This window comes from Onychomys torridus, chromosome 23, assembly GCF_903995425.1.
Source record: "Onychomys torridus chromosome 23, mOncTor1.1, whole genome shotgun sequence".
NCBI lineage: Eukaryota > Metazoa > Chordata > Mammalia > Rodentia > Cricetidae > Onychomys > Onychomys torridus.
The window spans coordinates 20,598,733-20,613,959 of NC_050465.1; the positions used below are offsets into that span (position 1 = coordinate 20,598,733).

General features: G+C 43.1%; 1 protein-coding gene across 1 annotated transcript in view; it reads right to left on the minus strand.

Annotated features, from left to right (window-relative positions):
* Positions 1–15,227, minus strand: part of Rab31 (RAB31, member RAS oncogene family) — a 121,690-nt gene that overhangs the window by 40,073 nt on the left and 66,390 nt on the right. Inside the window, exons 4-5 of the mRNA XM_036173557.1 lie at positions 8,640–8,711; positions 6,861–6,967 (exon numbers count right to left, since the gene is read on the minus strand). Of these exons, the coding sequence (XP_036029450.1) occupies positions 6,861–6,967; positions 8,640–8,711 (179 nt within the window). The remainder of the gene's footprint in view (positions 1–6,860; positions 6,968–8,639; positions 8,712–15,227) is intronic.

Below are 15,227 nucleotides of genomic sequence, written 5' to 3' on the forward strand. Positions count from 1 at the left end.
TGAGTTCAAAGTCACCCTCATCTACATAGTGAGTTTAAGGCCCTCTTAAGCTACATAAGACACTGTCTCAAAAAAACAACACCCCAAGATAATTTGGTCACATTTTGCCAACTATCCCATAATATTGCAAACAAGATTTAACACTGACATGTTCTCAAGTGTATTTTCCTAGGTCTATTTATAGTCTCCTGTTTGTATAGTACCTACCCATTTCCTCCAAATTGAAACATTTCACCTTGAAAGGGGGCTCCTTTAAGACTTACAAAGTAAACAACTGGCAAGTCTCAGAAAGTCCCTGAAACTAACCAAATGCACAAGGCCTGGCCTTGCAGGAGGTTATATAACCAGTGAGAACTTCTAAGGAGACACAGAGCAGCCAAGCTGCCTGGACTGGACTATTTGACCTAAGCCTCCTGCTGGTGACACAGTATGCTGCTGGGTTCCAGCTTTCATGAGTCATCATCCATGCTCGTGTGGACTTTCAGTGATGAAACTGCCTTTGAGTCATTCCTGCTCCTGTAAGTAACCCCTCATTACTGATATTGGAGGTGGTGGCAACTCTCACAGTAAGGCCTCATGAGAGACTGTAGGTCATTACTCACACACCTTTGAAGAGCATTATGAAGCTTGGGTCTGTTTCATTCCCAACCATGAGGTGAATGTGTTGCTTTGCCACACACTCCCACTATAAAGTACCAGCATAGGCCCTAAGCAAAGGGGCCAACCAATCACAGACTGAAATCCCCACAGTTGGGAGTTAAAATAACCTTTTCTCCCTGTAAACTGACTTATGTCAGGTATTGTTACAGTAATGAAATAGCTTTATTCACGCAGCACAGTGCCCCTAAAGACTCATCCAACTTCCAGTCTGTTGTCTTTGATAACAGAGCAGTAGTCCATGGAGTGGGTGCATTACAATCTGTTTAGCCAGTCACTTGCTCAAGGACATCTAGGCTCATTATGGTTTGGAGATGTTACCAGAAAAGTCTATGAATGTTCATGAATATGTTTCACGTGAACCTAAATTTCAGCTCTCCATGACAGATACCCAAGAGTGAGGTCGCCTGGTTAGATGGAAATTGCAGGTCTGGTTTGCAAGAGACTGTTGAACAGCTTTGCCGACAGGCTCTGCTCATTAGCAGTGCTTCCCACTCACACCAGGTCTGCCTCGACGACCTGACTTGCTATATTCTAACATTTTATTCATTACTATTATTGTTTGTGTGCATAGGATGGCGCCTGAGTGCAAGTACACAATGGCATGCAGTATTTGTGGAAGTATATTGTGGAAGTATTTGTCGGAGGACAACTTTCTCAAGAGTTGGTTACCTCCTTCCACCATGAGTCCCTGGGACGGAACGTAGGTAGTTAGGCCTGCACCACCAGTGTTCTCACCTGCTGAGCCATCTTGCCAGCCCCTCCCCAACACCAGGTACTGGCGCTGTTTTCCACTTGGCCGTTTTGACAGATCAATGATGATGTTGCACGTCTCTTCATATCTTTGTCTCCCAGCTCCATATTCTTTCACCCCTTTTCAGTTTGGAGCTTTGTCTACACATGTTAAGTTCTGAGAGTTCTTTACAGTCTATGTTCTAATCCTTGTATGCTAGTTTCAGGTTGCTGTGACTCTTACCTGAGGAACAACTTAAGTCAGGGAAGACTCGCCTTTGCTCACAGTTTTGGGCTCAGTGTATCACAGTGAGGACGAGGAGGACAGGTATCACAACAAGCGGGAGGGAAGGAAGGGAGGAGGGAGGCAGAGAGCAAGACAAAGGAAGAGATGGGGAGAGAGACAGAGGGAGAGAATGAATGTCGAGAATATGCCTCCTTCCCCTGTGTTCCATCTAGGCACCCAGCCTGCTGGACGGTTCCACCCACAGTCAGAGTGTGCCTTCCCTGTTTAGTCGGTTCCCTGGAAACACTCACAGACACATTCAGAGGGTGCCCTCCAGCTGCCTAGGTACTCCTCAACCCAACACATTCAGAGGGTGCCCCTCCAGCTCACATTCAGAGGGTGCCCTCCAGCTGCCTAGGTACTCCTCAACCCAACACATTCAGAGGGTGCCCTCCAGCTGCCTAGGTACTCCTCAACCCAACACATTCAGAGGGTGCCCTCCAGCTGCCTAGGTACTCCTCAACCCAACACATTCAGAGGGTGCCCTCCAGCTGCCTAGGTACTCCTCCACCCAACACATTCAGAGGGTGCCCTCCAGCTGCCTAGGTACTCCTCAACCAAACAATGCTGACAATTAAGATTTCCCATTACTCCAGCACTGCAGTCTCAGGTGCAAGTGGCCACCTGCAGCTTTTTATAAGGGGCTGGGGACCCACATTCAGGTCCTCATGCTGTACAAGAAGCACTCTTACCCTTGGAGCTATCTCGCTAGCCCCAGAATTTGCTTGCTTATGCTTACCAAAAACCTTGCTAAGATATTAACAAGAATTTCGTTTAAACTTAGAAATCACTTTGGAGAATACAGATACCTTTAATACCCCGTGACTACCAATGGATGAACATAGTATGTCTCTATTTTTTTCAAGTCTTATTTGATTTTTCATGAGCATTTTGTAATTTTCAGCACAGATTCTGTGCATTTCTAGTATTTCAATTTTTTTCAGAGCAATTGTAAAAGGTACTGTATTTTTAATTCCAGTTTCTGCATACTCACTATTAATAAACAGGAATGTAATTGTGTTTTCTGTGCCTTGTACTTGACAACCTTGCTGAATCTATTTACTAGACTTAAGAATTTTCCAGAGTGCTTGTAAAATTTTCCCAGTAGATAAGGATGTCATAAACATAAGCCAACATTAAAAAATTTTTCTAGATATTTTATATTATGATCATAAATGGAACACTAGTACCAACTATAACAAAATGATATAATTCTAAAAATTAAAACAATTTCAAAAATTTAATTCTGGCTAAGATAGTGTTATTTTCAGAAGGCTGGTGTTCTCTCTCTCTCTCTCTCTCTCTCTCTCTCTCTCTCTCTCCCCTCCCTCCTCCTCTCTCTTCCCTTCTTCAAAGGGAAAGGGCAAATATAAAAACAGGTGTACAAGCCAGTTCTGGTGGTACAGGCCTACAGTCTCAGCTACTCAGGAGGGTGAGGCAGGGGAGTAACAGAGCAAGGCTGGCCTGAACTAGAGTAGAGTCAAAGCTGGCATGGTCAACTTAGTGAGGCCCGTGGTTGGTTTAACGATTCAGTGGTAGGGCACCAGCCTGGCATGCACATGCTCTAAAATCAATTTCTACTTCCACTAAAAATAAAATAAAAATAGGTGTTTTTAAAAACTTGATGGAAGGACTGGAGATGGCTGGGTGGGGAAGCATTTGCCATGCAAGTGTAAAGAATTAAATATGGATGCCTAGCATACATAGATATGTCATGACACAGCAGCCCATCCATGGAGATGAATCTCCAGGGCAAGCTCTCTAGCTATAGTGGCTGAGCTGGTGCACTGGGTTCAGCAGACACCCTGATTCAATGGAGAGGATCGAAGAAGACACCTGACATCAACTTCTGACCTCCATATGCAGTTGCACACACGTAAGCATGCATACACATGTGTATGCACACCTCAGACACAAATGTGGTGGGGGTTGGAGGGAGCCTCTTACTGGCCTGAGGCTTCCATGGAACATTCTCTAGGCTACAGTATGGCTGAGCCATAAAACAAACCTCAAGAAACTCATCCAGAGCTGGTGAGGTGGCTCAGTGAGTAAAGATGCTCACCGCCAAGCCAGATGACCTGAGTTCAAGCCACAGGACTCATGTGATAGAAGAACCAGCCCTCATAAGTTGTCTCTGACCTCTACAAGCATGTCATGGCATGCACACACATAAATAGATAGATAGATGATAGATAGATAGATAGATAAATAGATAGATAGATAGATAGATATTAATTTATCAATTTTTGAAAATAAAAATAAAGTAGTCTTTCTCACTGACCTATTCAGAAGTTTGAATAAGAACTACAAAACCAGGCCATTTCCTTTGTTGCATAATCAAAACAAGTACCCTATCGAATGACTGTGTACAACAAAAGACATATATTCCACACTTTGAACACCCGTGGGATCTTAATGAGCTTGATTCAGGCCTCGAGGCCAAACAACGCAAAAGAAGTTGAGCTGAAAGACTGGCAGGGTGCCAGGGATGGCAGCCCTGATGTTATCACTGGAGGCGGTAACTGGATGATGTTGGATCATCATCCTTTGGGGATAGAAGGGTTGCAAGTGAACTTATAGTCAGGAGTGAGATGGGTGGGTTGTTAAACAGGTCATCTTAGCTGGGTGTGTACCTTGTGGTGCACACAGGAGGAGGTCTACAGAGAATACCTGGGAATGAGAGGCAGCGAGCCCTTTCGATCTGGAGACTGTGGTGATCTGGGGCTGTGCCTCATCAAGAACCCAGCCCTCCCCATCTTATATTGGCCAGGTCCCTTCAGTGGACCACAAGGTCCCTGTCAGCTATGGGGCATTGAAATACAGAGAATGCCAGGCCAGTGTCTCTCCATAGCTCAAGCGGAACACACCAAATCCCAGAGATGAATGAAGGCCTGTTTTGATCATGTTGATATCAACACTTTCTCAGCTCTCTTTTTCCTAAAATTAACATGTTAGATTTCAGCTCTGTGTAGCAAACAATCCCATCCCATTCAACTAGAAATCAATTTCTTCTTAAATTTTAGTCCAGGTGCACATGCGCACACAAACACACACACACATTTGTATCCCCTGCCCCAGAGAGAAAGAGGGGAAGTTTTTTCTATCAAAGTTCCCCTTGACCACATAAGGTGTCAGATAAAGCCCCCCCTATTTCACCAAGGCTGACTCCGCCCACCAACCACCCAATGCCAGAAACACAAGCCAAAGAGCCGCTTCAGGATCTGAACCAAGTCTGGGGAGTTCAAAGACTTGTCCAACCCCCAGGAAAATAAGCGATTAAGTGGCATTCTAAACCTACCTGATGCAATGTGATACAGCATGTTTGCAAACACAAAGAAACGGAGTAATTTGCCAGGTGTCACTCTGAGGACTCTTGCAAGATCCATTTTCAATGCTTATTCAGTTTTGGTTTAATCATATTTAGATATCAAAACTAGAAGCTGCCTTTATGAGAACGGACGATGGGCATCCCTAAGAATTCAGAGTCGAGGGGACAGAAGCAAAACAAATTTGCCAAAGTATATCCCCTGTCAGTGTTTTTGTTCTCCAGGGCTTCAGTTACCCACAATCGAGTCCAAATATATCAAATGGAAAGTTCCAGAAATAAATACTTCATTACATTTTAAGCAGCTTTTACTATATTATTACAAACTGTTCTATTTTATTAGTTGCTGTTCTAAATCATTTAAGTACGTGACTGATGTAAAAATAAATTTAATCACAGATTTGCATATGTAGAAAGAAATCATAACATACATGGGGTTTGGTGTAATCTATGGTTTCAGATATCCACTGTAGTCTTGGAATAGATCTGTCATGAGGAAGGACAGCTAATACATAACCTTCTGAAGTAGCATTCATTTCATTAACAGCTAGTTTAACAGGCTAGATAAAGTCATCACGTCTCTAATGCATGCTCTACAGTTGGATTATGTGGTTTGAGTGTGTTCCTCAAGGATCATGAGCTAGAATCATGGTGGAAGAACGGATGGGGATTAGGCCATGGTGTGAAAAACCCTCAGAAGGGATCAGTAGTTCTCAAGAGACTCTACTTGGGATGGGTTGTTGTAAAAGAGAGAAATTAGTCCTTGGATCTCTTTGAGCCCCTACCTCACCAAGTGATCAATTCTGGACAGCCTCCATTCCCTTCCTGTTTCTCTACCATGTTGTACATAATACAGTCACCAATGTTCCTTTATTGAAACTCTAGGCAAAGCACAATTAACTTGTTTTCTCTATAAAAACCCAGCCTTGAGTATTTTGATCTAACAATCAGAAAAAGGACTAAGATATAAGGTCAAGAAGTTCCATAAGCCATTGCCTCTTAGGGTGCTGCCATAAAATGTATCATATTCAGATATTAAATCAAAATAGTAGCATTATATAGACTGGACTACATCCTTAGGGTAAAATCTAAAACAAACATGTTATGGAAAATATCAGGCTTTGTCGTGGTCATTTGTATATGAAGATGTTGCTAAAATTATTAGTTGTAATGATAATGAGAAGAAAAAGGTAATAAAACAACCTAGTCCAGCAGCATATAGAGTTATTGATACAGCTGATTTAACATTCACCATTATAGGTGTGGTCAGGTTTATGCCATTCTCCTATAATTCCTCTCTGGTTGAATAATATCACACTGACTATCACAAGTGAGGGGCCATCTGCTGTGGGATGTTCTGTATGTCAAATGTGTTGCTCTGATTGGTTAAAATAAATAAAGTGCTGATTGGCCAGTAGCCAGGTAGGAAGGATAGGGTAGGTGGGACAAGGTGGAGGAGAATGCTGGGAAATGAAGGCTGGGGCAGTGAGACACTGCCAGCTGCCGCCATGACAAGAAAGAGATAAGGTACGGGTAAGTCACAAGCCACATGGCAAAGTACAGATTAGTAGAAATGGGCTAAATATAAGACTAAGAGCTAGACATTGGTAGGCCTGAGCTAATGGCCAAGCAGTTTAAATAATATGAATGTCTGTGTGTTTATTTTACAAGTGGGTTGTTGGACTAACAGGGCTTGGTGGCACTTGGAGAGAAGCTCTCCAACTACAGCCATCAGCTAAATCATTACACAGAGAGCATAAACATAAGAAAAGACATAACTCCATTTTAATCAGAGATGTTTGGGGGGCGGGAGATGTCACACACACACACACACACACAGATATTTGAAATGCGTCTTACCTAATATCTGAGAGGTCACATTTGTTCCCAGCAATTGCCATCACAATGTTTTCTGGGCCGTGCTCTTTCAGCTCCTTAACCCATTTTTTCAAGGTATGAAATGAATCCTAACCAAAAACAAGATGAGTCACTGAAAAGACCTGTCAATACATTTCAAACAAGTAGACATATGAACCCTATGTAGTTCAATGGGGGAAAAATGTTTGTAAGGGACACTGAGTTACCATCAGCTAACTTTTACTCAGCCTATAACAGATACCTCTTTCAAAGTTAAAACTTGAAGAAGTTAAAAAAATTTTCATTATTAAGTTTTTTCAGTAAGTGCCATTGATTAGAAATAACAGCCTGACACTGCGGGAACCAGCATATCAGGATCAAGTGACAACTGTTGCTTGCTTCAAGGAAGGAATGCATTTGTTTGGGGCCGGCTCCGGGGCAGAAGCCAAAGTGAACAGCACATGGAGGTGGAAGTGGTCAGAACTCATGGGATACAACAGCAATGAATCAGCTAAAGGTCAGCATTCCAGAAGGACTGGGGTCAGGAGGAGCCCCACCAAATCAAAGCACTTGTTTGCTAATGGTTGTAACTCAAAATACACTGCAGGAGATACATTCCAGGGTCCTCAGTGGATGCCTCAAACTGTGGCTTGGAAGCCAACCCTGGAAACAATGTGTTTCTGTCCCATGAGCGCCTATGGTGCAGTTTAAATAGACAATTAGGCAGAGTAAGATACTAACAGTAACAAACTAAAATAGACATAGTAATTATAATACATTATTTTAAATGTATGACTTGTTTCTGGAATTTTCCACTTAATGGTTGTAGATGGCCTTGGATAACTAAGACTACATAAAATCAAAACACAGATAAATGGGGAACCACTGTCTACAGGCATATTGACTTTTATATATATAAATATCATCTTTGATCTTTGTTTCCTTGGGTTTTTTTTTTTTTTTTGAACTGAGGATCGAACCCAGGGCCTTGCGCTTGCTAGGCACGCGCTCTACCACTGAGCTACATCCCCAACCCCTCTCTGATCTTTGAATGGTGCAGCTGAACCAGTAACAGAAAATAACCTAAAATGATAAAATATGCAGAACTTAAAGTTCTCAAGGAAGTGTTAACAGACACGACCTTGTCTCTATGAAAGCTCAGTTTTAGGGAGTGGAAAGTTGGCTCAGCACTTAAAAGTATTTTTTGCTCTTCCAGAGGAGCGGAGTTTGGTTCCCAGCACCTACATGGTGACTCACAACCATCTGTAACTCCAGTTCCAAAGGATCCAGTGCCCTCTTCTGACTTCTGTGGGGACCAGGCACACACGTAGCAGCACAGATACATATGCAGGCAAAATAATCACACACAGAAAAGAAATCGATCTTTAAAAAGAAAAAAGTCGGGTTGGGGATTTAGCTCAGTGGTAGAGTGCTTGCCTAGCAAGCACAAGGCCCTGGGTTCAATCCTCAGCTCGAAAGGAAGGAAGGAAGGAAGGAAGGAAGGAAGGAAGGAAGGAAGGAAGGAAGGAAGGAAGGAGAGAGAGAAAGAAAAAGAAAAAGGTCAGTTTGAAAAGGAACGTTTACTGTTTTCGTAATTGGAAAAATAAATCAAAGCTGCTTTGTGGGGGAAGCACTCTGGACACATAGCTTTCACTGTCCCTGTCCCTGTCCCCTACTGTCAAGGCTCCCAAGGTGCTGGCAAGACTCACAAAGTGCCAATCTGCCTTGGTGTCTCGGGGACAGTCACCGCAGATGGCGTCTGAAGTTGGGCGACATTCTTACCTGTTTGGTGATGTCATAGACTATCACCGCTGCGGCCGATCCTCGATAGTACATGGGAGCCAGCGAGTGAAACTGTCCAAAAGCAGTCAACAGTTTTAGGTCACAGCGAGCAAACAGATTTTTAAACATTCCTAAACCACACATTCATTAAAATTTTATGCTGCATCATCCCTGTAGGAGCTCTAAGTTCCCTCTAGGATTTCTCCGGAAAGTATATTAAATAATAAATTTTGCTCCCCAACTGTACATACATTTGTGGTTTATGGACCATGAAATCTCCTCTTGGCCAGAAGCCAGACACAGAAATTATTTTCAATGTTGACATCCTATGAATTTTTTTTCTTTACTGACCTAGGACAACCCCATTAGAATTATAGAGTGGTAAGGAAAAGATGTACTCCAAGGGGGAGAAAAGGGAAGGAAAGAATGCTAGATCCTAGCAGAGCCCCTGAGGAGGAGCAGGCCACGTGCCCTCAGACTGCCAGCTCTGTCGGGCAAAGCTTTATTGCCTACCGACGTCAGCTAATGGTGTCACATTAGTTGGGCTTCATCCCCCAAACCAGAAACCTACATATCACTGCTACTGCACTCTTGCATCCTTAAATAAGATGGATAATTATTCTCCAAATGTATACTTCTCATGCATAGTTTGAAGGAGGACCTAGTCTTCATTTGTATCTTTTAATTTAAAAACAGCCTTAGAAAGGGCCAGTAAGTGAAAGAAAGCTCAATAGAGAAATGGAGATTATATAAATAACCACTACAAGTTACCAATAAATACTTAAATGTATTCACTTTACAAAAAGAATGAACTAAAAATGATGAGGTACTTATTAATTCAATATAATTAAGAAGCCTTAGATTCAGTGTTGGACCTGGGGAGGGAGGCACTCTCATCTGCCATACGGGGATAGTATTTAGCTGCAGGAAGCCACTAGGGACGATATACCAGAAGCTGAGACGTGTGCGCCCCTTGACCCAGCAGTCTACTTACAGGAAATAGAGTCTAGAGCGACCACCAAGCACAGAAAAGACATTTCCCTATGTTGTGATGGAGGGAAAAAAAATCAAAGGAGAACATGAAGGTTCATCACTACACTATGTAGCATCCTAGACTAAATTGTCTGTGTGCCCCACGCAACTCAAGTGATGGCAGCCTTCAGGAAGGAAGAAGGTCATGGGAGGTCAGGTGGGAAGTCATTGGGGTCAGATGAGGTCATGAAGGTGGAGTCCCATGATGGGATTAGAGCCCTCCAGACCCAGAATGTGAGGAAACAGAAAGAAGGAGGGTGTCCGAGTGCCAGGAAAGGAGCCTTCACCACAAGCCAGCGCCTTGATCTCCCTCTAGAGCCATGCTAAGGAAAGGTCTGTCCTAAGCCATCCGGAGCATTTGGTTCTAGTCACTGAGGCTAAGACATACGTTTATATGGAATGTTTCACAACTGCTGAAATGAAGAGACCTTTTATTTAAAGGAAAAAGTTCTTTGGACCTAGTGTTAAGTGAGAAATGTTAGCCGGGAGGTGGTGGCGCATGCCTGTAATCCCAGCACTCGGGAGGCAGAGGTTGGCAGATCTCTGTGAGTTCAAGGCCAGCCTGGTCTCCAAATTGAGTTCCAGGAAAGGTGCAAAGCCACACAGAGAAACCCTGTCTCGGAAAACCAAAAAAAAAAGAAGTGAGAAATGTCTGATATAATTTAATGTGAGGATGTGGACAGCAACAAATGTATGAATGCAGCATCACATGACCACCCTCAAACTGTTAGCAGTAGATTTCCAGTAATACGCACATTTAAAGGGCTGTATAATATAAATCTCACAATAATTTTACATAAGTTGGCTTTAGCTTAAAATAAATCAGGGCCAGCGGGATGGTTCAGCGGGTAAGGGCACTTGAGACCTGAGTTCAGTCCCAGGAACCCACATAGTAGGTGAGAACTGAATCCTACAACTTGTCCCCTGGTTTGTATTTGTGTGGTGTGACATGGCCATGTGTCCCCTCACCGCAACCTCACACAAAATAAATAAAACATTTCAAAATGCTAATTAAAAATCTGCTATTTTTATTGAGGCCTGAAGGAGAGAGAGGGAGGAATGGGAAGATGAATCCTGTCATTTTCCTGGCAAACAAAACTGGACTGGTTCGGTCCGTTTCCCTCTTGGTACTTCTCACTGGAATGCTCAGAAGATCCAGAGAGGGGCCAGGATGCTGCCTCCCAGTGACTACAAACACGGCTCTCCCTTGAAGGGAGACCACCTTGGAGTTTGGTGGCTTTTAGGAAGGGGGGTGAAGGATGGTGGGGTTCAGGGAGAGCCAGGTTTACAGCTGAACTGAGGTGGAGAACCTGCCACTCTCCTCTGCCCACAAACACGACTCTAGGTCTCACAGTACAAAATGCCACACATGCCTTTCCACATTCACAGAGCTCCCCTGTGTCTGTGCTAACTGCTAAGCTCCAAGGATTCATGTTCGGCCTACCCTTGTATCAAAACCAGTTGCTATTTCTGTTCATGGGAGAAAAAAGCAATGTCTGTAAACACCGAGATTTGCTAAAGGTAGTAAAATGTGGCCTTTCAGCCAATCATGCATAATGCCCACCCCGAGCAACCCCGTCCCCTCTTGTTTTCAAAACAGTCTAGCTAAAGAGTCAGTACAAGCCTGGCTTCCCAGAAGGCAGACATGTGACATAGATTTCCCTTTGGGCTCTGACGCCAAAAGCTTCCTCTCAAACAGCCAATAGCGTGTGGGTCTCATAAATTATTGAAAGCCCTCAGTACGCAATGCATTATTCCTTTCCCACAAAGGAATCATTCTGAAATAAATCTGTTGGTGAAACCACTTAAAGGACTTTACTGCTGGAGACTTAGGGGTTTTAATAAATTCAAAGTTAGTGTCTCATCACGAAACTCAATAATGCACTGACCAAAGGGTAATATTTGTGAAGGGCAAAGAGGTAAATCATTTCAGGCCTACAATATATTTCTTTTATCCCATACAAGCAGAACACAAGCGCGCGCGCGCACACACACACACACACACACACACACACACACACACACACACACACGGTAGCCACCGGCTGCTGTGGTATAATTTACTTTCCAAGAGGTCAGAATTAGTATCGGTGAGATGACACAAAAGATTCTTCCAGAAATAAAAGTAATTGCAGAAGGTTAGTAAAATCTTTCTTATTAAAACCTCACTGTTAAAGGCTATTTGAAAATCAACACAACAGATGCCAATTCCAACCCTTCACAAGCTCCCCAACAAAACATAGACTTCACATTTCAGTATTCAGGTAACTCCCAGGTACCATTTAATCACTTAGGAGCAGCACAGAAAATTCTGGAAAGCCAGTTTGCCTCTTCAAAGAGATGGTTATCTGTGTTCTTTGGGCATGTGACTTTTTTTTTTTTTTTAGATTTTATTTTTATTACTTATCTATGTGTGTATATGCACACAAGTATATGCCAATTGGATCCCCCTGGAGCTGGAGTTACAGAGGTGGTGGTGAGCTGCCCAACACAGGTGCTGGGAACCAAATTCAGGTCCTCTGGAAGAGCACTATCCATTTCTAACTGTCAAGCTATCGCAACAGCCCTGACATTTTGTGGTTGTCTACATCATAAGAGAGAAAGGAATGATCTTCAAGCATTTTGAATTTTGTGGACTTTTCAGCTTCTGTGGATGAATGAGGTATTTATTAGCTTTCTATCACTCTAACAAAGTGTCTGAGATAACTTAGAGAAGAGAGTTACTTTGCCTCAGAATCTAGGGGTTCCAGTCCATCATCAATTGGCCCTTTGCTTCAGCTTGTAGTAAGGAGGCATATCCCAGAAGGAGCAAGACCATTACACTCACTTCATGAGGGGCCACAGAACCCTGGAAGTTACCAGGATTCCACAAACTCTCTTCAAGGGCATGACCCCAATGCCATAAAGACCTCTCACAAGGCCCCGCCTCCTCCAGGTCCCCAACCTTCCAATAGCACCACATTGAGGATGGAACATTTAACACGTGGACCTTCAAGAGTTGAGCTACAGGGAGGTATGATCTTTCTGGAAAGCAACTAGACACTGTGTGGTCTTACAACTGTCCAGACTCTTTGATCCGCTCTCACCTCTTAAGGTAACAATAACAATCATCACAAAACCACCAGAATTTATTCTAGTTACACTGAAGAATCAAAAAGAGTCTCAAAATCTATTCATGAGGGGATGGGAACCTAGATTTTGGTTTAGTCCTAGAGATTCTGGACTATAACTAAACTCAAAGTTTTGAAAAACAGCAAGTGGTACAAGAAGTGTGTGGGTGTGTTCTGAAGGTCTTGTGAAGAACAAATAGCCCCATGGTGCCGTTTGGAGAAAAAAAGGTTTCCTAATAAAATAAGATGGAGCAACACTACAAATACTTTTTGCTCAGAGGATGACATAGTACTATCAGTACACCAACGGTTGGAAATATTTCTAGAGGTAGGAAATCGGTTTGTTTTGGTTTTAACTCAACAATTTCTATTATTTTTTAACCTTTTTCTACATAGTATTTGTTAACTGATAGGAACCTAGCCTTATCACAAAGGACCTCAGAACAATGTGAAGAACTAGACTCAGAAAGGCCTGAGGCCTGACCTGCTTGGATCTTGGTTTTTGTATTTTATAAAATGGGGATGGGGAAAAGGTCTTGGAAATGGCAACTGGAAGTTTCTCTAACTCTGAAACTCACAACAGACTCTGGACATCATCTCTGATTATCCCTGTAAGAGGTAGAATTGTTGACTCAAAGTACACAGACATTTTGGGATTTCTGTATAGACTACACACACACACACACACACACACACACACACACACACACACACTCCTCTCTCTCTCCTCTCTCCCTCCCTTCCCCCTTCCCAACCTCTACAATACAATACATGTATTATCCCAGGAAATTCTTCAGGAAAATACTTTAATCATGTGTGGTGACATCATCAACTTCACAGTAGCCAAACTGCATGGCTGGGAGATGCACTATACGGAAAGACACAAAGTCTCCGGACAAACGTGCTCCCCAGATGAGAATTACCCATGCCAGACACGCTGGCTTCAGGTCCTGGGTCGTGCAGGATGGATTCTGCGGAATGATTTTCAGAAAATGATCTGTCCCCAGAGAGTCAGAGGCAGCCGGGGACAATGCCAGTCTGTGGCCAGTCTGCAGATCGGCCTCAGGTGCCAGCTCCCAATTAGCGGCTCCAGCCCTCCCCAGGAATGTGAGGCAGCCACAGTCAAGGCCAGGGCGAGTCCAAGGGCAGAAGCCAGAAGGCACCCAAGGCCCAGGAGGATGGAAACAAAGGCAAGTGAAAAGAAAACTCCTCCAGAATTCTCAGCTGGCAGAAGGTGAATGGAAAACAGCAATGAAGGATCTCTCTGTCCCGCTTTCACACAGACACCGCTTCACTGAAGAGTGGAGAGCCTACTTAACATGCCTGCTCAGACATCCTGAAACCTGGCAAAATGGAGGAGTGAACAGAAAGGGGGCCGGGAGGCAGTGGACAGCATTGTTAACAATGGTTAGCACTAAATAATGGCACCACCATGCAAGGACTTGTTTTAAGATTTCTGAGTTAGTAAAAAGCTGGGTTTTTTTTTTTTAACATGATACATGATTTATGCAACAACAAGAAATATCTTTCTTATTTTTTTTTCCTTTCTAATAAATACGTCATTAAAGACAAAAGTGCTTCCTCATGCCGGGGAGTGGGAGCGCACTACTTTACTCCCAACACTCAGGAGGCAGAGGCAGGATGAGCTCTGTGAGGCCAAGACCAGCCTGGACTGCATAGCCTGTCTCAAAAAACAAAACAAAATAAACCATAAGGCAATCAAGAAAGAAAGAGAAAAAAAAAAAAAAGCTTTCTCTACCTCCAAGGACCCTCTGCTAGAACCAATGTGGCCTCCTTTCTGACAGGTCCAACATAAAAATCCCCTTCAATAGAAAATGATTCGAAATAAGAACTATGAGATAGGATACGAACATCTTGCCCATCCTGATGCTGTACGATTTTAATCCCAGGAGGTAAAGGGATTACATAGTGAGTTCCTGGTCAGCCAGAGTTACGCAGTGAGACTCTGGAACATTAGTCTGTGCCCATTTAGTGGGAAGATACTTTGATCCATATCGAATCATTTTCTATTGAAGGGGATTTTTATGTTGGACCTGTCAGAAAGGAGGCCACATTGGTTCTAGCAGAGGGTCCTTGGAGGTAGAAGAAAGCTTTTTTTTTTTTTTCTCTTTCTTTCTTCTCATTGCTTTGGTTTTTTTTTTTGTTTGTTTCGGTCTCTAACTGCAGTCTGGCTGGCTCTTGGACCCTCACAGCAGTCCATCCTGCCTCTGCCTCCTGAGTGGTTGGGAAGTAAGTAAGTGCGGCTCCCACTCCGGCATGAGGAAGCACCTTTTTGTCTTTAATGCGTATTTATTAAGAAAGGAAAAAAAAATAAGAAAAATATTTCTTGTTGTTCATAAATCATGTATCAGTTAAAAAAAACACCCCGCTTTTTACTAACTCAGAAATCTTAAAAAAGTCCCTTGCATGGTGGTGCCATTTATTT